The 23,764-nt window shown below is 34.4% G+C and overlaps 2 protein-coding genes across 4 annotated transcripts in view; one reads left to right on the forward strand and one right to left on the reverse strand.

The window, feature by feature from the left end:
* The window catches only part of Egfr (epidermal growth factor receptor), a 152,998-nt gene that overhangs the window by 99,730 nt on the left and 29,504 nt on the right, over positions 1–23,764 (forward strand). The gene's annotated exons all lie outside the window — the stretch shown is intronic.
* On the reverse strand, positions 12,845–17,701 carry LOC140663523 (uncharacterized). Its single transcript, XM_072887753.1, has 4 exons — positions 17,647–17,701; positions 15,023–17,022; positions 14,066–14,956; positions 12,845–13,684 (listed from the first exon to the last, which is right to left on the reverse strand). The coding sequence occupies exons 1-4, from the start codon at positions 17,699–17,701 to the stop codon at positions 12,845–12,847; spliced, it is 3,786 nt and encodes a 1,261-aa protein (XP_072743854.1).

Raw genomic sequence — 23,764 nt, forward strand, 5'->3', positions numbered from 1 at the left:
AATAAGAAGAGTTTATAAAAAAAGTTCAACAAACAGTTGCTAAATCGTGTTTACTTATTTTGTACATTGTTCTTTACGGATATTCTTTACGGTATCTGCTCGTATAGACAGGACGACATTTCTGGACGAGCACGTGTGTCAGTATGCGTTCGAGACACTCCCATACATGTTACGCATATACAAGTCCGGCACGAGTTACGAGCTCCGGTTAGCTTCGAGCGTGTCGCCGCCGTCTACACGGTGTCCAGATATGGCAGTCACACCGAACCGTCGTCTATCCTGTCCCGCAACCGAGAGTCCTTGACGCCCACCCTGTGTATACGGTGTTCCACGACGTATCCCACGACGCGTTAACACGAAGATCCCCCCGTCCAGGGTACGGGCATTGTACGGGGAAGCCCTCGCGGCGCCTTACATAATTGAACGACGCCCGGAGGCTTTTCACCCTCAGCCAGTCTGTCTCCCAGACTGCGCTGGACCTCATTGTCCGGGTTTCATCTTCCCAACTTGGAGACGCTTGTCGGTGGGAGCGAAGGTCGTCGGCTCGCTCACACCGGAAGTAACGGGTGCTTCTGCACTCGACCGTATCGATCGGCCGCCTGCCGATTAGCGTATTCGAAGGGTTGGGAATTATAGAAGCGGCCTATCGATTATCTTGGAATGCATCTTAATTTTTTAATGGGAGATCACGCAAATAAAAATACTTCGCAATTTGAAATTTTTGTTCTAAAAATAGAATTTTGCGACAATAAATTTCTATTGTATTAATATAATATTATGTAATTTACGTAATAATTTTTTCCACGTCATTTTTATCAATCAATTCGTGACACATTATTTTTTCAAGGAATTTCGTAATTTAAATGGAAAATCGCGGGTCAAGTTTTCTATATCAGCAATGTCTTACAAAAGATCAGTGCTTAATGAAGATGGCAGAATCAAGTGGTCTTAATTATCCGAGTTCGATCGTGTTCCAGTAGGCGCGAAGTTCGATCGACGATTCTAAGGAAATGCGTGGAATTCGCCGATTTCTCGAAAGCTGGTCGACTGGAGGCTTAGAAGTCGCCGGGTTTCTTGCCATTTCGGTGTGTCAGTCTGTGCCCTTCTTCCTCTCTCTTTCTCTTTTGCGTTTCTCTTCCTTTTTCCTTTCCGCCGCCCCACGTCGCTCGGTATGTTAATGTCATTCTTCTAAAACCCCTCGTCTTCCCGATTCGAGGTACTAGTCCAGTCAGGTTTTTCGTCACGGAAAGGATATCGCGTCTAATTGACGAGTGGCGGGACCTACGGTATACACTATGCTGTAGAACGAGCGGCGGCGGTGCTGACATGTGTCCGAGGTGTCCGAAGCAACGTTCTGCCGTGTCTTATTATACGCTAGACACCCCGATATTTCGGCTGATCGCGGCAAATACTCGGCGACGGGTTGCATGTAAGAAAAAGAGGCCACTAAACCACCGAAGAAAAGGATATCATCTCGAAAATACGTGATGCGGGATGCCCGCAGAATATTTCCGACATTCTCCATCGATCTTACCGCAACTTGTTGAATTTAAAATAATCGTTTTGTCATTGTTCTTAATTTTTCATCAGTTTTTACTAAAATCAAAGATTTTAAGTAAATTAATTTTCAAACTACTTATAGGCATATATAACATAGTAGATATACTTAATACCTATATTACATAGTAGATAAAATATAACTTGATTTATTTATAAAAGATAGTTAAATATAAGAGGATTTTCCTATAGTTTGCCTAATTAGATAATAGTACAATTAATGCTAGCTATTTTTTATACAAGATTATAATTTTAATTTACAGATTATTTTAAAAGCACATCTGAGACTATTAATAAATTTGGAATAATGAATATATAAAAGATACCGATTTTAAGTTTATAAACAAAATAACACGAGTTTTGAAACACGGGTTGTGCTTTATAAATGATTATACGAATTTAATCCTCATCAGTGTCATCGTGAATATAGTACGTATATAGCTACGTACCAGGAACAATTGCGTTTAATTGATTCGCTGGGAGGAGCGTAGCCGCCTAGGTCCCATGAACAAAGAGACTTTTCCTTTACTTTGCGGTACGTCGCGGATAGGGAGCTCGTTAATGATCGGAAAAAGGTGCGCTCAAAAGCGACAGGTATACCTTTCGGGACCCTGTCAGGACGTGGGCGAATCCTGCCGTTTATGGAGGCGCGCTACTCGAAAGATTCTATTCGTGTGTTCTAATAAGCTCTCGCTCGGCGCGAGAGGCTCACGACCGTTTAACGCGTGGGTGAGAGCCGAAGTAGGAGAGGAGAGAGAGAGAGAGAGAGAGACAAATGGACAGAGAATAGAATTAAATTTACCTCACGTCCCACAGGACATAAGTTTCTTCGGCACACCTTATATACAAAAAGTTAAATTCGGAATTATATATTATAATTATATAAAATATTTAAAATATTGGATTGTTTAATTTACAAAAAAATATGACAATATAGAGTAAAGAAAATAAATAATTTAACGATTATTGAATAGGAAAGTACATATAATAAAGCCGTAAATTAAAATAATATTAAATGATTTTTTGATATTACTCATAAAAAAGTTTTGTAACGTATAAAAATAGGAATGAAAAAACAATGCGATCTATATTTTGAGAGCGAGAGAGAGAAAGAGAGGGGGGGGGGGGAGAGAGAGGGTCTCTTGAATTAAATAGAAAAACTATTATATAATAGAAAAAAGAGCAACCCTAACTATGTTATTTAAGATTCAAGATGAAAAGAAATATTTTCGATAAGAGAGATACAAAGAGTTTGAATGCAAAAGAGATGAAAAACAAATCGCGAGGGAGGAATTCTGTTTTCGTGACGTCGACGCGAGTAGTAGGTGTTTGGCCTTTTAAGTGGGTGTAGCTTCTTCGTGAGGACGCAGAATACGTTGCAACGGTGACATCATCGACCGCGTAGTCAGCTGACTCGACTTAGATGGAGCGAAAGAACGGAGAAAAGTGCGTCGCATAATTACGACCGCTGTCGCCGTTCTCATTATTATTATCGTCATTATCCATTAGGAACGACCTCGCCGAACGGATGTCGACCTAGTGGTCGAGAACCCTGACTGAATGTGGTTGTCAGTCGTTCGAAAATGCGTTGGTGTAAAATAGAGGACGGCTCCACTTATGTAATATTCGTATGCACAACAATTTAACTATTTTTGATGAATTTAGCGCATGTCGATATAGAATATTTCAAGATCAATGAATATAAATTTTTAAAGATAATTTTTTTAAAGAGAAATTTTTCTCCTTTTTCTTCTCTTTCTTTTTTCTTTTAATTCAACTTTTTAATATTTAAAAATATTAAATATTTTAATATATAAAACAATCTATTTTTTAAATTATTGCATAATTTTAATGTCATTATTAATATATATTTGATAATTTCTTAAAATTGTTTAATTTTTATATAATATATTGTTTATATTTCCTTAAATTATTATTATTTATTAATCTATAATGAGGGCGGGATGTTTTCTTGTCGGGTAAGAGAAAGACGCGATTATTCTTCATCCGCGTATGTCCCGTCGAATCCTTCGAGAGATCATCCATGAACGCGTTCTCCACGTCGATCCGATGGACCTACGGCAAGAGTCGTCATCGCAAGAAAGACCAAACGGCTACGAGGAATACGGGGCCGATAGTAAATTCAAGTGAGACATTGTCCCTCGATCCCTCTCCCCGGTGCCGGTTTCGAACAGGGTGGTCCCACCGCGAGGCTGCAACGTCGCATTCCCATCGGCCGTATAACGAGCTCTCGAAGCAGTGTCTCGTGCGCACTCCACTCGTCGCTCTCCGTTCGCCTTCTCGTTCCCTTTCAGCGACCGCTCCTGGGTGTTCCATGCGTCAGATGAACTGTATCTTCGCGGGGAGTAATTCCTAAATCGAATAAATTGCATTTCGTTGACCGGCATGCACGCACGCGCAGCTGTTTACTTGCCAATTGCATATTCGCGATGACCTCATTGAAAAAGAGATTTGAGAAATTAGATCCACAGATGTTTCTATTTCTTTCTTTCATACGTTGAGTTTCTTAAATGGATCAGTTATAGCAAATGTCGGTTTAATTATTTTAATTAATATTTTGACAAAGTAAGGTATTTTGTACTTTTATTTAAATTATAATAAATATAATTGAATAAAAATATTGACAACTTGTCAAACAACTAATAAACCATAAATTTATTGTTTTCATTATTGTATAAATAGAAAATTTAGAATATTATGAAGAAAATAAAATTCGTTATTTACACAAAATCTAGTTACTAGGTCAAAGATCATTAAGATTATTACGAAGAAGTAAATAGAAACTCTATAACTTAATGTAATTCTTATTGTTAATCCCAATTAAAATATATAGAGAGCTAATGTATAATCTAGAATGAATAGAGAGACTCAATGATTACAGTTAATTAAGCAAGTATAATTTAAACGGAGATGTAGAGAAGAGAGTTAATTACGATTCGAGAGTCGTGCACCCGGAACTTAATCTTATTTGGCAATTGAGTTCCGTGGTGACTCTGAGTAGCGTTATTTCAGAATCTAGAATAGTAGCTGACATCGTTTTGCCTTTCGCTCGCGGTGACTCAGTCGATCCGAATGGTATATTAAATGGACGATTAGGAATATTAAATCGAGAGATCGTTATTAGCAGCGTGTTCTCACGCGAATCCCAAAGCGATTCACCTTGAACACCTTGATTGTAATGAAGTACCATGCCAATATTCGCAGATATATCTGATTATAATTTAGTATCGCTGTCTATCTCATTTGTTCTTTTACCTGTGTTTCCTCTACTGCACAGAAGCTGTAAAACTAGAAATAACATTATAAAACTTTTTTTAAAAATAGGTAGACTCTTTCAGAGTCTTGTATCGCTCTTATAAAAAAGAAGGAGAAAGCATAAATTACCTGTAGCTTCGCGATTTCTAAATACGAATTTTTATATATATTTTTATTATTTTTTTAAAATTAGCTTTAGTTTTAAGAAATAAAAGATATACATACATATATAGTACAAGTTTTCAAAAATAATTATAAACTGCGCAATCCAAATTTGCATTTTATAAACGTTCCTAGTAATATTTTCAGACAAACTCGTAGAATCAAGATTAACTCTTCTTACATATATATTCTTATGACTTTAAAAATTAAATAAAGCTCTTTCTAAAGATGTATATTGAAATCTTTACAAAATGCAAAATATATACAAAATATAATAAAGAAAATATTTTGTTTCTGAATTTTGTGTTTTCTAATAATGTCAAATTAATTTTTTATAATTTTATATAATTTTTTTCTAATCAATAATTATTTTAAATTCGTTTGATGGCCGAGAGATATCTACATGTATTCACACGATATCATATAGATAGATATAATAGGTCCATAAAAAACAAGGGTATGTAAAACGAAACGTATATCGCGAGAAATACTTTAGAAGGGAAAAAAGAAGAAATTAAAGAAAGAATGCCAGCAAACGATATAACTCATAAACCCATAGCTATGCTATTGATTGTAAGTCACGTGCGTCGACGCAAGGAAGGAGGAAGAGAGAGGAAAAAGCGAGACACAAAGATTTCGATTCTCATTACAGATACGTCTCGGCGAACGAAACGATTCGCGTCTCGCCGATTGGAACTTTAATGGCAATTCGATTATATCCGATGCGGAAAAACGCGCGTGGTCGATCAACAGGGAGAAAGAGGGATAAGAAAGAGGTGGCGACCGATCGGTGCCCGCGATCGCCATAAGGCGAGAGAGTTGATTATAATTATTGCACCTGTTAACCCAGGGAGCCGCGCAGCCCGATACAATCCTAGATAAGTGGTCGTGCAACACTGTGAGAACACTGTGATTTGATTAAAGAAAATAATATAAAGCTCGAGAAGTGTTTAATAACGTTAACAGTTTTGTTTAGTCCTGTTAATCATCTCGACAAAATTTTAGCAGATCAAGAGACTAATCTTTTGGAGGAAATCTACAACAAAGATTATATTCTTGACTGTCATATTTGGAAATGAATATTTTTAATCGTATGCAATATATGCAAATAGCATTGCATTATAAACATAAATCAAAATTAATGTTACACCTTGCAATCTAGTAATGCAAATTAAAATTTGTTTTTGGATGACGTAATTTTCATAATTCTTATATAATCTTGATTAAAATTTTCGAGGAGAGTAATTATTCAAGCAACTCCACCTGTTTTAAATCCCAAAACAAATAGATAAAATTCTGATCGAAAATTGTCTAATTCTTCTGTATATAGACGATAGTTGCAGTTTCATGCCTCGCGTTTCTGACGCGACAATGGTCGATTTGTTACCTCCTTGGAATCTGCTACCGAAAAGCAGTGGCGTGCAAAAGCGCATAAATCAGGAGTAAGTACTGTAACGATTTGCGATAAGAAGTCGCTCTCTATACTCGCCGCATTCGTCTCGGCGGAAATCGCGTCACTGCTGAAAACTGCTTCCGCGCAAAGAGAGCTCGCCATCCCCTGGATTGCGGTTAATCGGATCTATGGTCTTTATTCGGGATACTCGTGATCCTTGCCCTTTTATGAATCCTTTCGGCAGAACCTGCCGAGCAGGCGAAATCATCAATTAGCTCGAGCGAACCGCACGATTGCGATCATCGCGTTCTTTACGCTGCGTCATCCATCTGAAGAGATGAGAGAAAAAGGGAGGAGATGAAAGGAAAGAGAGAAAAAGAAGAGAAAAACAGAAGATTAATGGATAAAAGCTTATTCGATATATTCTCAAAAATATTTTCTTAAAAATAAATCAAAAAGTTTTGCATATGACTTCTGATTGTACGATAGTAATTGTAATCCAATGACTTTTGATATTTTGATTATATATATTAACCGACTATATGTTTTTAAACATTTAATATTATATAGTATGTACGATGTGGTTTTTAATACATAACAAATATAATAATTCTAAATTAATACACAACTCATCAAATTTTAATATCCTCTTTTGCTTACATCTTTCTATGGCAGATTCTGTGATATAAAGTATATTTACACCCCTCGAGCAGATAGAATATACTATATATAGATAATATATACTATATATAGATATGCAAGATATTACTGAAAAATACTCGCATTAGAAATTAATGTATCTCGTTAGCTTACAAACATATTGCGGTAAATCGGGATAAAGCGCACTTTATCGCCGCTGCCGAGTGTAAACCATTCCGCGAGAATGTCTATCGGCGGTAAAACCTCGGGTTTCAAGTTTGTAGTGAACAGGCTACAGGACGATCCGTAAACGACCAGCAGGATAAGACAAGTCGGGATTCACAAAGCAATTATCCCATTATCTCGCGAAGAATCGGCCGAATTACGCTAATGTATCGGCGATATCTCACTAAAGAAGAAAAGAAGAAGAAAAGCAACTATGTTACTCTCTGTTTGTGTCTCTCTTTCTTTCTCTCTTTTATCGCATTATCGCGTCTCTTTCTCTCAAGATTCTTTCGTACTGAAAGCTGTTGTCGTTGTCCAGAAGGAGGCGCGCATTCCAAAGCTGATCTCAATAAAGTAATCGATTTATAGCGGAGCGACGTATCAATGCACACTCAATTAGAGCCATAAATATATGCCTGTTAAGGAGTACATCAAAGCGTATTCTTGACAAATATACCCTTCTAAATGTTTAAGTAAGTGGTTAAAAAAAAGTTTAGTTAAAAAGTGCCATATTTTTCATTTTTTCCTCAATTTTTTTACATCAAATCCTATCATTAATATTGTAAATAAATGTTATAAAATAATTTTTTTAATTATATTAATAATTTTCCTCTCTATTGAATGATTGCAAATCTTAGTTTAATATTGTAAAATTGTCTATGCAATTATGATAATGCAAATGCATCTGAATTTTAATTTGCGAAATAAATAAAACAATTAAAGGAAATAGATAAGCTTCAAATTTTAATAGTCTCAAACAAAATCAAGATTTCTTTTTAAGTAGCATATAATAAAAAATATCTGTTTTACTTAAATGTAGTGCGAAAGAAAAAGTTTATTACGAAGTATAGTTGTAACTTAAAAAACGAATCAACTTAATTGATAACGGGGAGAATGATACGCGACATATTTCTTTAACTCGCATATTTAATCCACTTATATAGCCAAGATCGTAAACGATAAACAACGAACCGCAAAAAATGGCTGTCATGTAAAAATGAAATCATGTGTCTCTTGTTAAATCCAATCGATGTGCAACAAATTCTCCTTAATATTGCCTTGATGTTCATCGCGAGCGCGTTGTACCGTTCAAGCCTTACAAACAATTTAAGCTCACTCCCACGAGAGACACGTGTCGCCCGTACCTTGATGTTTCTATAACTTCTCGACTTAAAACCCTAATCTGCTGTGATTTCGTCGCGAATGTGCATTCCTCGTTTCTTCACCCGCGGCGTCGTCGTAAGCGGATTAGTTTGCTCGACTCGATTTCGCGACTTTATCTGTATACGACTTCGTCGGCCTCCTCTCGATGTCTCTCTCCCGCGAGCACTTTCATCTCCGTCGTTAAGGGATTAAAAAGTACTCCATCGTCCTGTCAAGACACACGTGGAAATCTTACAAGAGACTTACGAGAATTGCAAAAAGCAGAAAATAGAGTAGTACAAAATAACACTAGGATTAAAATCGGATTAAACCTAACTTGCGATATCTTTTCATATAAGATACATATTTTTAACGTATCTTTTATATGCTTTTTATTGCGTACGTAATAAATTGCATCTTTTATGAATTTCATTTTTCTCTCTCTCAATTTCTGTATGTATCTATTTCTTTTTGTTTCACTCTTTCCTTAAAGAATTTTGAAGGGATTAGATAGATGCCGTAAACGTCAATGAAAATTTAATAATTTCTGTACGCGAATGAAAAAAAAAGAAAGTATTATATTGAGTAAAATAAAAAAATAGTAAAAGAATGAAGAATGAAGAAGATTGAATACTCTCTCCGGAGAAATCTTGCTAGAATTATAATCTTTCATTAAATAAAGCACTTGCGCGTATAAAATACATATGTAATTGATAGCCTGACATGTTATTTTATATTCAGTCGTAAATGCTAAGTGTACTCCTTGCTCATTTTTAGTAAAGAATAAAAGATTTAAACAAAGTATAAAACTTTATTATACAAATATGTTTAAAATACTTTATCAAATACTAATAAAAACACTCTCATTAGTTATCTCTATAAAAACTGTTCTCATTAGTTACCATTAATATTTAATTGGAGAAAGAAACAGAAATTAAAGCGCGGAACAGCTTTTTTTACTCGAAGGTCGTTAAATAATGCATTATGATAAATTCAATCATCTGTTGCAAATGAATTCTTGACGATGAGCATAACACAAAAAGATTTGCCGTACGCAATTTACCTTGAAGATAATTAATATTGCTCGGCGTAGTTATGGTATCAAAAAATGCATGATGCAGTATCACCTGGTGCGCCAAGAATAAGATTGATATAGGACGCATTGTATAATTAAAACAAACAAGGGACAATTGGAAGTGTCTAAAGTAGCCCCCCGTTGTCCTTGCAGCCTGGATTTAATGCAGCTCGCGTACATATGCACCATAAAAACCAACATATGCCATCAACTCTGCAAACAAAATTTTCTTCTGTTGATATTTAATAATATTTTCTATTGCAAAATTGCTTTATAATTTTCTTTTTAATAATCTTTTATTGAAATTTATTTAATAATCATTGCTTTGATAGTTATATTTAATTTTTAATCCAATTTTAAAAAATAATATACATTACATACGGTGACATATAGATTGTTCTAAACAAAAGGATAAAATTAAGTAACCATTTGTGATGACCATCTAGTTAAGAATGCAAGTATATCCAGACATTCAATAAATGTAACTTTGATTCTTTTATGATTATAGTACAGCGGAACCTTCTCATACCATATTCAGCGCGTTGATGCGAATGAAATGAAAGTATATTATACATGAAACAACTATTTTTATAGATCACAAGAAATATAATGGCATTACCATTTATAGGATCGACCATAAGAAAAATCGAAAGACAGAGTGAAAGTTAAACTGCACTAAGCATTAACTTCATTAAACTTTTTTCGCTTCTGCGAAAATAAATAACTGAATATTCATATATTCCAAAGATGCGTTTTTAATGAAATCTATTCAAATATAAAACCCCTTAAACATAACTTTATTCAATAACTTTATGATATTATAACTTGTAATACTTCTATAGTGAAGTACAATGCTATGTGAATAAATTATAATGTACATACATATTTATAAGAATAATTCACACAATTTATTATTATAATCTTTGCAAACTATAATTTGCTAGAAGATACATCGCAATTGAAATAATCCTCGGACCAAAATTTCTCTCGATATTAAAAAGGAATAGAGAATCTTCAGGATTTTTACCTGATGTTCAAGGACACTTAGGAAAAGTCAGCGGGAGATTCCGAGGAATCTCTCGCGTTCCGCCAGGATGAGCGATGAACGTAGCAGTGGAGTTGTTCCTGAACATTTATAAGAGGCTGCCGGCAACGCCGTGATAAATCAAACCGGGGTCCGACGTAGCAGTTGGGCATGGGAGGGTAGCGGTGGAGAAAGAGGAGGAAGGTAGGGTTGAACCGGACTCTCGTGGGGTCAGATCAACTTTCGTTGCCGCGCAGAGGAAAGCTAAGGCGGCAGGAGAGATTGTCGAGATCTCAAGATGAATGTCGAGTAGCGCAAAAAAATAACTCATCTGCATTCCTGGCTATATCAAGGATGCTGTTCGTTGCTCTCGATAATTAACGACCTTATCATTAAGTAGAACTCCTGAGTTTTGCATAGCACGATAATACTTTCTACCAGCGTCTTTTTTTTTTCCTTTTTTTATTTCGATAAATTAACGAAAGGATATATTACCTTATCTCAAGTGATTCTTATCACGCAATTGTAAATCTCTAAAATATTTTTTAATATGATTTTATTATTTATAATAAAAAATATTAATTGAACCTGCAAAAAATATGAAAAAGAGGAAAAATAAAAAGAAAGGAAGAAAGCATGCGCTGACACGATCATGGATTTCATTTTGAATTTTAATATTAATTTATGTAAATGTATCAATAAACATATGTATCAAATTTATTTTTAATTGTGCAATGTTCTGTTATTCTTAAGTGGTTATTTAATCTATTTCTTTTTAACTATTAAATTATAGTTCTAATTATAATATTAAACGACGGAAAACTATTAATTATTAATACTGTTCTATATCAGCATAATGAGGTCGTTAAAGCTTGATAAAATTACTTGAAAAGAGAGACAGAATCATGAAGCACGACTAAGCGTAATACAACCACGCGGATGAAATATATTCCATGTACAGCTGTCGATAAAGCTCTGCTTGACCCTGACTGTCCGGATACATTACTTTGAATGACTGGCGAGCTGCCAGAACGGGTCTATGTGCGCGGTAAACGCGCGTGTAATGATGGGTTTCTCGCTCACGCGCACGGGACGTGGCACGAATCACGGCGCCCTTCGACGATGGAGCACCATCTTCCACGAGTTCCAAGGCCCTCATGTCGGGGGCCCCAAATTGGTGCCTGTCGCGAATTGGCATAATGACAGGTATCGTACTGTACCGATAGCACGACCCGAAGGATCGAGTTCATGCATATCCGTTGCTTCGATCATTTACTATAATGCTGAGGAAAATCGATAATTTACTTTAAAATAGAAACTTTCAAATTAGAGCCTTACCTATATTATTATTTTGTAAATCGATTTATTTTACTGTGATAAAATAATTTTCTCTCTATTTTAATAGATTTTATTATAATTATATTTAATTTAATTTTAAATCAATAATTTTTTATATGCAAGTAGTTCAAAGATTAAAATATTATATAATATGTAGTGTTATTTCATTAGTTATGATAGCTATTCAATAATGAATATTATAATTATAAGAAAAAAATATTTGTTATATAATTAAAAAATGACATATTAGATATAATTTAAATGTTGAGTATTATATAATACAAAAAATAATTAAGACATTTTATGATTAATTTTAAATATGATGGAAAAAGTAAAATCCAATTACAATTAATTTTACATATATTAACTTAAATAAATAAAAATCTTTTCATGAGTTATACACATCAAATTTTTATCACAGAAGAGCAAAGTTTATAGTCGACAATCATAAAATCGATATAAATGATGAGAAGACTTAAAAACATCGATATTTTCGATTATTAAACAAGAAATTGACGCATGTTCCTTCCTTGTTCATGGTCGGCTGGTCCATTCGTGTTTCCTTTCGTCATCTGCCCCCTCGACGCGATCCTACCCTTACGGCCTCATTTCGGACCTATTGTCGACGATGCGTTTCAAGATGCCGCCAATGGCTTTAATGAGAATTTTAATTAACCAATCCGGCGCTTTCTTGAGATCAGCCGGCGAAAAGCAAAGCTATCCAAGAACTGATTACCTTTACACAAATTACATCCAAATCTCGTGCTCGTTTCAGTCTTTGTAGCGATCAAAAAGTTTAATTACGACATAAGATAATTTATGCATGTGTCCTTTTGTTAAAATTATTTATTACATTTCATAATTTCATATAAGGAATATTATTCACGAAAGCGTTAAGTAACGAAATATAACAGGGATGCTATTAAAGTGGATGATTTACCATAATTTGAATATACCGATGCATTTTAATAAGTGCATTTAATAAATCTCTCTGCAAAATTTCTCAATACGATTAAAATAATTTCTCATTCTTATTAATATCGTTTGTAGATCGTTGCAACCACACGGAATATAACATGCTTTTCTCTGGTCTTTCCGCATTAATCCATGGTCCAGCATTTCTGATTACTCTTGACGCACGATGCTCTAACATATGGTTGTGCAGATTTCGCGGAACTATGGCTGATTGCGAATTCAATACAGTATCGTCCCGCCTATTGAAGTTTGGGTACAATGATTCCATTAACATTGATTTTCTGTCACATGTAGAATTATCGTTTGACATTACTACGAATTTTGTCTTTGAATTAGCTGACTTAGAAACGATTGAGTCATTTGACTTTTTCGAAAGAAAATTAGCCGACGCCGAAGGATTTCTTTTATCTTCTTTCTTGTCCGACTTTGACTTATCCAGATTTTTTTCGCAATTTTTCGATAATGAATCCTTGCTCTTGAGATTTTGTGTTACGATCCTGGCTATTTTATTTTCTGTATCATCCTTTTTATCCATCTTTTTTATAAATTTATCCGGCATTTCATTTGCATTTTCAGCCTTCAAATTTTTAGATATTGTACGATCTTCTGCTTTAGTAATTATTTTTGAATTGAATTTTGTTTGTGATTGATTATCTATATTATCAATTTTATTTGTATTTATATTGTATTTTGTTTCTATTTTATTAATGATTTCCAACGACGATTTCTTTTGATCTGTCATTGTTTTGTCTGAAGATTCTTTAGATTGATTATTCTGTAATTTTGACAATGTCAAGTTTCTTAATTTTTCAATTTCTTGGATTGTCTCTAAAGTATTTTTTGTATTTGATAAATTCTTCGATCTATTTTGTTTTAATTCTTTTGACGACATTTCTAATTTTTCTGACTTTTTAATGGTTTCTGAAGAAATTTTTATATTTGACGAAGAGCTAGGTTTGTCTTTGCTATATTCCAATAATGATTTTTTATTCTTCTGATTATCTTGAAAAACGATGGTGTCTTCCGCCAAGTTTTCCTGCTTCTTTAATGCTTGCATTGATTTCAAGGAATTTTTAAAATTCGAAGAACTTGTAGGTATAACATTATTTTGATGCACTTGCTGTAGATTTTTAACATTCTTATTTTGCAGTTTAACATCTAATGTTTGAACGTTTTTTACTATTAAATTTTCATTTTGTTTCAAAATATTCGTCTTTATCTCTAATTTATTCGTTTTATCCAATTTCATTTGCTTTACTGGTATTGTCTTAGAAATCTCCTCTTTTATTTCTGTCGCAGATATATTTGACATTAAGTTTTTTGTCGTTATTGTGCCCGCTGATGGATTTTGAGTTTCTTTCACTTGGTTATTTAATTTCACTGTTGGTTTTAAGTTATAATTGATTAAAGTTCCTTTTCTTTTCTCAATCAATTTTATGGAATCTGAAATATCTTCTATTTTTGCTTTTGTACTAAATACATCGTCTATTGACTTTGTTTGCTTTAAGAAATAATTATCTTTCTTCTTTTGATTGCTTTTCGATAGTAAATCTTGCGCACTGTTTAATACTCTTTTTTGCAATACAGATGTTTTTTCTCTTGTACTTACATCATGCTCGCCTATATTTGTTGCACCAGATGTAGATAAAGGAATTGATTTTGTTTGTATAATCCCAAAAATTTTTTTATCTTCTTGTATAGTTGCCATTTGATTATATTTAGTTTTTAAATCATTTTTCATAATATCAGGAATAAAACTAGAGTTTCCCTTATTCGGTTTTAATCTGAAGGAATGCGAATAGTGAGGCTTAGATTCTACATATTTCTCTACAGAACTGGAGTACGAAGCCAAATTACTTGAATTATTTATAGTTGCGTCATTTATCGATTGTATTTTATTCGTTATTGTCGTTGAATTTGACGTTTCTTTCCCTTTTGAAGGTAAAGATCCGGTAACAAGATTGTGATTCAAATTTGAGATTGCTTTCTTTTCATTTTGATTCAATGGAAGCGTATGCGGTTTGGGTTCTTCTTTCTTTTTTATCTTGTTAAAAGAATCTGAAGAAGACCACCAAGGGATCATTTTTGAAGGAACGCGAGGGTCAGAAGATTCATTTTCAGACTTATTTGTCGGAGATCGTATGTTTTTCTTAATATTCAAGTTTCTAATTTCAGGATTATTTCTTTCTTCGAATAACGAGATGTCTGTCATTGCTTTATCAGTTAAAGGATTTTTTTTTCGCATCGTTTCTCGCGACTTGTCGACATTACTCATGGATTCATTCTGAAAATTGGCGGATATCTGCACGTTCAATATCTGACCCGTGCTCGAATCAGTTTCCCTCGACAGCTCAGTCTCTCTAATCTTGCTCGACGCATTCGCGTCGTCCTTGGCGAACGGTATCCTGATCTCGATTTTGTCTATCGAGCTCACTACATCTAGCCTTTCCGTCCTCGCAGTGATACTCTTCAGCTCCGAAACCGGTTTGCCGTTGATTGAAAACTCAATCTGTTTGATCGGGGCGGAGTCCTCACTAATCGAAATACGCATCGGACCGAAGCCGTTGCGTTGCGGCGCGCTTTTCGCATCTCGCCGAAGTGTCGAAACGTTCCATTGATTTTCCGTCGACTGTAGATCTTCCTTTCGATCAGACTGAACTACGACAGAGAGCTGTTTGGAGGCAGGATTCAGAGAATCTTGTAATCCAGTCGAAACTGAATCCACGTTAATAGATACGACGGATTCCTTTTCAGAAGGCACCATGCGTAATTTCACTTGCGGTTGTTTTAATACACTGCTAATACCGCCATCTGATACATGAGTTGAACCCTTCGTAGGTGAAGTCGTTGAGCCCTTATCACTCAATTGCGAATAATTATGCTTTTGCAGCGCGAAATCTTTGTTACGTTTTTCCAATCTCTCAGTCTTGTCAAATTGACAGTCCAGTTTTTTAACTATTGTATCTTTCTCCTTTTGTTTGTGAGCTTCGATGAGCTTCGTGAGTCTGTGAACCTTATTCTGTGAATTATCAAATGTATCGGCGAATTGCGGTGTATCATTTTCTTTCAATTTATCGTTAGAGATATTGACGGCCCTTGCGGTTCCTTTCTTGATGACACTTTTCAAGTCGTTCGTCACGCTTTCTATTTCTTTTAACCAATTATGTTTCTTTGGGACAATCAGCTGTTCTTTGACATTCTTCTTGAGCGGTATCGTAGCAACAGTAAGAGATGTTTTTCGTAATGTCTCTTGCGTATTCGTGCTGTTAGCTTTCCTCGGAGTGACAAAGGATTGAAGAGAATTTCTTGCTAATACATTTTTATTTAGTACTAAGCCACCGTTTGAAATACTCGAAAGAGAAATATTATGCATAGACTTGCTGTAATCAGCAATCAATTTCGCGTAAGAATGATCGTCGTTCTTCAAATCGTTAGGAATAATGCAGTCTTGATTGGTAACTTTATTTATCGTTTTTGCAATGCGCCTGTCATGATGTTGAAAATCGTGACATTCGACAGTGTTTATGTTATCATGCTGGATGCATCGACCAAACGACTCAATAGCATCAGCGGGAAGAGATGAATAATTTTCTTGCCCTTCAATTGGAACTCCATTATATTCAGTAAGGTTTACAATTTTCTTCGTCGAAGATGGTGTCGAGAAAGTACTGAATGGACTCTTACGTATTGTATTGTCGAAATAAAGACTATCATTTCGTACACCTACGGTGGATGCTTTATATAGGGCTTCGCTGTAATCGGCTATCATCTCTGCATACGATCGAGGATATTTTTCAATGGATGCGACAAAACTACCATAATGATTTGTGTTTCTCGCACCGTTCATTATCGCAACGATTTGAGACTTATGTTGTTTGTTAAATCCGCTGCTATTAAATTTGACATTTTGGCATGTAGAATAATGACACACTGTTTTTACTACACTTTCTAATGGCAACTTCTTATCCATCGATGATTTCTTTTTCAATGAAGTCACGCTAGACTTGGTTCTACTGCGTTGTTTGCAAATTGTTTTGCTCCCTTTAGAAACGAGACGCAGATCTCCTCGACGAAACTGTTTTGAATATTTGAGACCAACGTCATGATTTTTCGTTGCTACGGATAATCCGTCTGATCTTGATACTTGAGATCTGAACTGACCATTTTCGAAATAAACATCAGTATGCTGTCCATTACGCGATGGCAGGGCAACATCTACGCAATAATAAAAATAATTAATTATTCATTTTTAACTAATTTTTTATTAATGTATAATATTAACAACAGATAATAAAAAATGTATTACATACATATATATATATATATATATATATATTTTTTTTTTTTATTTATATAAATTTTATTAATTTATTATATATTTTATTATCCTACGTATACACACACATGCATACTTTACTTTTTGGGAAATATCTTAAATTATTAAAGTAATAAAGTAAGATTGTGTGATTATTTTTAAGAGAATAATGTATGTTTAATATTTATATGAAAAATAATATTTTTCAAATATCCAGCGAGAAATTCCAGAAAAATGTATTACATACATATATATATATATATATATATATATATATATATTTTTTTTTTATTTATATAAATTTTATTAATTTATTATATATTTTATTATACTACGTATACACACACATGCATACTTTACCTTTTGGGAAATATCTTAAATTATTAAAGTAATAAAGTAAGATTGTGTGATTATTTTTAAGAGAATAATGTATGTTTAATATTTATATGAAAAATAATATTTTTCAAATATCCAGCGAGAAATTCCAGAAAAATTTGTGAATATATTATTTTGAGGAAACTTACTGGATGGAATATGACGAGAGACATTTATACCACGAATATGTTTTAGACGATTCATTTTACAATCTTAACCAAAGATACACGTCCGTATATACATTACAGGCGCAAAGAACACTCGTTTGATTTTGATCTGCCACCGAAGATAATAAATTGACTAGACGATTTTGGACAAGATTTTATTCCATACGAAAAAACATGAGTTCTAACGATCCTGTCACAAAAATGTCATGCAAGACAAACGAATCACATACTTTATTAGATTACTTCAAATTGCACTTTACAGATGTTTTATATATATGTATATATTTCACTTGTTTATCGCTAATTGTAAGAAATTTTAATTAGAAATTGACATTATATTATAAAAGTTATAAAATATGAAAATATTTAAATTTCATAAATAAATTCCAAACTTGCGCGTTAAATCCATGCGTTAAATTCAATGCGAGACATTGCGTCTCCGCAGGCCATTATCGACGCTTTCGCGCAATCGAGAATTGTATGTACCTGCATCAGTCTGAAAACGGCGTAGGTATGTCGTCCAGCGAGGATAGATCTCGGGGATAAGAATCTGGCGCGACTTTAACACGGGATCCTTGCAACGGCACAATGCCACGGTGGACGCGTTTATCTTTGCGATCTCCGCTTCTATGCCGCTTGGACCGTTGCCGTTTATCCTCTTCGACTACCTACCAGTCGCTTTATTCATCGGCTCTTCGTCATGACGCGACTCTCTCGACGGGCTCTTGCCTGCCGCTATCCTCGCTCGATTCCTCGACGGAACCGTCAATTTGCGATCCGCCGAGGCTCGGTCGAAGCGGAACGCACCCGGCTTGTGGAAGCATTGATTAGTCCCACAGTGTAATCTTACCTACGGGATAAAGGCGACCGCGTGATCGATCTCCTCTCTCTCTCGACGGAACCACGAGCACGTCCATCGTGGCGTTCGCTGATCTTCCCGCATCGCCACCGGCAATTTGTTCTTGGTCAGAACGGCTCGGAAAATAATACCTACACGCGATTTGTCATGCTGATAATACACCGACGAAGGAGCGCATATAGTATGCTGAAAAATTGTAGGAGGTATCAACTTTCGCGAAAGAAACTGGATGATAAGAATTCGTGTAACAAAAATGCAAAATTATTATACTTTTTATTTATAATTAAAATATTATATGTATATACATACATGTAACAATATTGTATCTCCAAACACACATGTCATTTTAGATTAACTATTATTCATATTTATATTTGATAAATTTATTAAAATAATTAAATAGTACACCAAAGCGGAAAATTTTTATTGAAATCATAATAATGGTATGTTAACATTATTATTTCTAGAAAAAATCCAAAAAAAGAACAATATAACACTGCAACATGTAATACAGATATGTCTCTATTGTACTTGTTTTTTCTTTTTCGCAAACTTGTTCAAGATTCTCTTCAGTAGGCATATATATTCCAAGAAGCAACTTTTCACGTAGACCTAGTCATGCCGCGAAGATGTACGAAGCGTGCAGATCGATCTGGCAGAAGCTATTCGTAACTCGAAATTCCGGTTGGAATTCTCGCGAGCGAGACGATCGTGAGCGGAGATTCTGGATTTCGTGGCGCGCTTTCTGACTCATATCATCATCGTGGCCACGATATCTCTTCTTTAAGTCGGAGCCACGAAGTTCCAATCACGAAGTCACGAATATTATTAGCGAACCGCGAACATGATTTGCGCAAATCACAAGAAGCCATGAATATTTCACAAACTACAATTGCTACCATTTTCCCTTCTTTTTATTTTTCCTTTTCACATTTTTCCAGATTGCATTTTTTTCTTTAAGATTATAAATTGTACAAAGTATACAACTAAAATGTTAGCTTGTATAATTTGTCTTCGCAAACATTGCTTGTGGGAAAATACAATCCAACGAATTCATTGGAGTATCTTCCACTAAATCAGATATTGCGAGCATCCTTTTTTCCTTCAAACAAGATGCCTCAAATAATAATTTTACCTATCGTACAGGTTTGAGACACAATGCTGGCTTTATGATGCCTGATCATGCAATCTGTTGCTGCGAGGGTTGTACAAAATAAAAAATTGAACCATATAAGTCTACTGGGAAAGTGAGCTAGCGCAGAGATCAGCGTTTCGTTTAGTTGTTTCAACAGAGACTATGTTTTTGTCGGCCAGCAGAGAACGATAGTTTTCTATTAAATTTATGTTTCCATAATAGAAATGGAAGGAAATGCAAAAGACAAAAATTTTTTAAAAATTAAAAAGTGAGAGAGAACAGATTTATTTTACTTCGATCGCAATATTTCTTAAGGATTCGAATTGAATTAGACTAATTAGTAAGAATAATAAATTCTATAAAAATAAGAAAATATTTTTAAAAAGCGAAAACAAGAAAAAGAGAAAATATTTTTAAGTATTTTGTCGCAAAAAACGCGATATCTTAACTTCGTGAGCGAATTCCGAGCATAGAAATCGCGCTCACGTTCAACATTACCGTTATCCAAACTCCTTGTCATCGATTAACTGTGTGTTTCAGATTTTTTTTAATTTTCTTTTTTTGAGAACTTTGATCAATTAACGTTACGACAAGATTGATTGATGAACTATTTCTTTCTAATGTTTTGACCAACTCTATTCCAAAGTAGATTAACAAAGTACTTTAATCAAATTAATTTTTTATTAAATCAAATTGTCAAAAAATCTAAAAAAGCAAATGTTTATCTAATTTAGAATTTTGAGAAAAATTAATTAAATCTTATAATTAGTATGAATAAAATTATGAAAATTTAAATTTCGGAAACTATTTTATATAAATGAAAATAATGTAGTAACAGTGAATAATAAATATAATAATTGAAATATAAGTACCCAATATTTACAATTTTATTTATAAATATTTTTATCTTTCTTATTAAAATTTTTTAATCATTTATATTTATTACTTAACATTTCAATTTAGAGATTTTTGTTTATCTGACATTTTCTGTACAAGAGTGAGACATTCTGATAATATTTCATACGTTTTTTTATGTTTCATCCTACACATATCCTTTGCAATTCTTTATATCGCGAACGTTAAAAAGAATATAACTCTCTTTATCATCTTTTAATCGGAGTTTTATATGTCGCCGATAACGAGGCATCGCGATACATATGTGCACACCTTGAGAAAATTCTGATTGTGAGAGTGAGAGAAGATCAGAGAGCAGGATGGGTCACGTATATAGTATACTTTACGAGATTCATATCTTAATATAAAAGATAGCAAGCTTACATTTCATTTTGATGTTTTACGTGTCTGGTCTTTTCTCGCTGCTTGGGTAACTAAGCTTTGCTTATATTATTTGTAAATATTTATTTGACGATAATATAAATTGAGTATACTATTTAGCGAAAGATATCATATATTTATATACATATATAGATAAATAACTGTTAATCAAGAAAACTGTCAACAAATTGAAAATGTTCGTTTTTTTGACAGATTTTTTATAATGATAATACCTTTATTAACAAATACTTTTACGTCAATCTCTTTATCAAATTGTTCACTCTATACTTTACTCTTATATAAAATAAAAATTTAAGTTAAAAAAATGGTAGAGAAGATATAGCTCTAGTAATTTATATCTTTCTTATATACATCAAGTTGTATATCAAGTTGTTTGAAACCATCGACAGATGATGACATTTGTATTAAAGTTACATATAATACTTTAGCTAGTAGACATATTTACATAGTAGATTGCATTTATCTAATTATTTCAAAATATTTTCAAAATAATGAGCATAAAAATGCGTGCTTCGAATATTGCATACTCCGGGCTTTGTTCATCATTGTTATTTTACATCTAAAAACCTACTTCTAAAAAAATGTAAACGCTGTTGAATATCCTGAAGCATCGTCAGGACTTAAAAACAAACGTAATCTCAGAACCTCGTTCGACTCTCCTTCATGTAGTTTAGAACATTGTTGCCTTAGGCTCTTCAATTGCTTGTCTTCCGGTGCACACGCGCATTTTCTCAAGCGCCCTTATATCTCGCCGTCACCATTGTCGTGCAGACGTTACATAGTCAACGTTGTTAAGAACGGCGACAGAAAAGGGGGAGCGTTCACCCGCATACAAATTGATCCTTTTTGCGTGGCACCTACGGCCGCGTCTCCCTCGCAACTGCCGAAAAACCGGCCCGGACGGTCTACAAGGGGGTTGTCGCGTTTTGTGGAAACAATCAGCAGGTTGTCGCGAAACAAGGATATGAATGCATAAGCAGCGCAGTTAACACGGTTGCACGCCGTGTTCGTCGGCACTCTTTTTGTTTTGGACCCTCCCTCAAAGGACGCCGCTTTTGTGCCCAAGAATCCGACTATGTGAGAAGACGGAGGGTTCCGGGGGCCGGAAAGAGACGAAGGACGAAGAACGTGGGTCCTCTCGCGACGATATATACGATCGATGTCGTCGCATGGCAAAGTCTCTTATTCTTATTGTCTCTTGGAGTCTTTGCCATCCACGAGGCTCTGCATTCGTTGCTCTTCGAAAGGTTCTCTTCTTGCTCTACGAGAAGACATTCCGGATTTCTTGTTGGCCAAGTTGACTTCCTTCCTCCATCGTGAAATTTCTTCAGCAGTACTTTTTTGCTCATTGACAATACTCTGTTATTGCTACATTTTATTATGTACTTAAAATCGGAATGTGTGAAATTATTACTTAATAAAATAAAAAATATTACATAAAATTAATAATTTTTAATGATAAAATTTTCTGCGTTTATTCATATGAGCGCATAAATCTGAATTTTTTCACGAAAACTAAGAACAATGAAAATAATATCACCTAAGTTACTAAAAATATTTAATAAATAAACGTTGAAAATTTTTGTACAATCCACAAAACGCGCCAAGCTATAAATTTTTTTAATAGCAATTGCTCGACGACAAATTAAAAATATTTAATTTTAACGGATCCTCGGAAAAGATGCCGTACTGTTTGATGTAACAATGAAAAAAGCGTTTCGCCTATTGTTAGTGATGATTGAGAAGCAACTTTTTATATATTTAATTATATTTTATTATAAATAAAAATTATTTTAAGAATTTTTCTTGTAAAAATTATTATAATAACATTTATGTTATCGTTAATGTGTACAATATTAATATAAAATACGTTGTTTTGAAATCGATGTCGTGGACCACACGCAGTATGTTTTATTCAATCAGAAACAAAGTAGTTGCCGTAATTCGAAACGGGCCAGGTCTTTGACCGAAGACAGAGATGATGCGTAGAAAACACGGCGATGAGAATCGCATGGCAATATTATTTATAACGTTATAACGTTACAACCGCGCGGACAGTCATTTGTAACCGGAGCTGATGCCGCTTTGTTCCTTATCGCGAGTATAAATTATTAGACTTTCGTGGCTTTCTTAATCACGATGAAATTTCAGCAGGTACCGAAACATCTCGCGGCGAGTCAAGATGTGTTTCGTAAGTCGAGAAAGAAATATTTCTTTTTCCCTGCAGTGTGAAAATATCAATTGATTTTATTGTGCAAGCTGGAGATTCGTGAGATTCTTTGTTAGATTTTATCTGGTACCGAGAAAATATCCATTCATCCGTCATTATTTTTATTTCTCGCCAACTCTCTGAAATTCTCTTTCTTATATCATGTAATAAGCGAATAAATAAATGTATCTCCTTTGTAATACCATACCTTGAGCAATCGCTATTTTGACAATGGCTATAGAATGTATTTTTCGGTAGACTTATGTTAAATTTTTCTTTTAAGGATGAATGCGCGTATTAAAGTTTACGCTTATATGGGTTTTTCGCACTTTGTACAGCCTGTTGTAAAAGCGCAGGACGAACAACGAGATGATTTTAAGACGTATTTCATGCCACGGCGTTTTTTTTTACATCACAACGATTAGAGACAGCTATAAAGAGAGGATTAAGGTCCCATGGACGAACGATAAAAATTTGCACAAGTCCCGTCCATGCAATTAAGCGAAGTGTCGACGGCGCCCCAGTCTTTTGAGTTCGGGTTAATTCCGCAATTCGAACGGTATGCCTGGAACCGGTTCGCAGGCTCGTAATTCGTGTCGTG

This window comes from Anoplolepis gracilipes, chromosome 3 (assembly GCF_047496725.1).
Source record: "Anoplolepis gracilipes chromosome 3, ASM4749672v1, whole genome shotgun sequence".
Taxonomy (NCBI): Eukaryota; Metazoa; Arthropoda; class Insecta; order Hymenoptera; family Formicidae; genus Anoplolepis; species Anoplolepis gracilipes.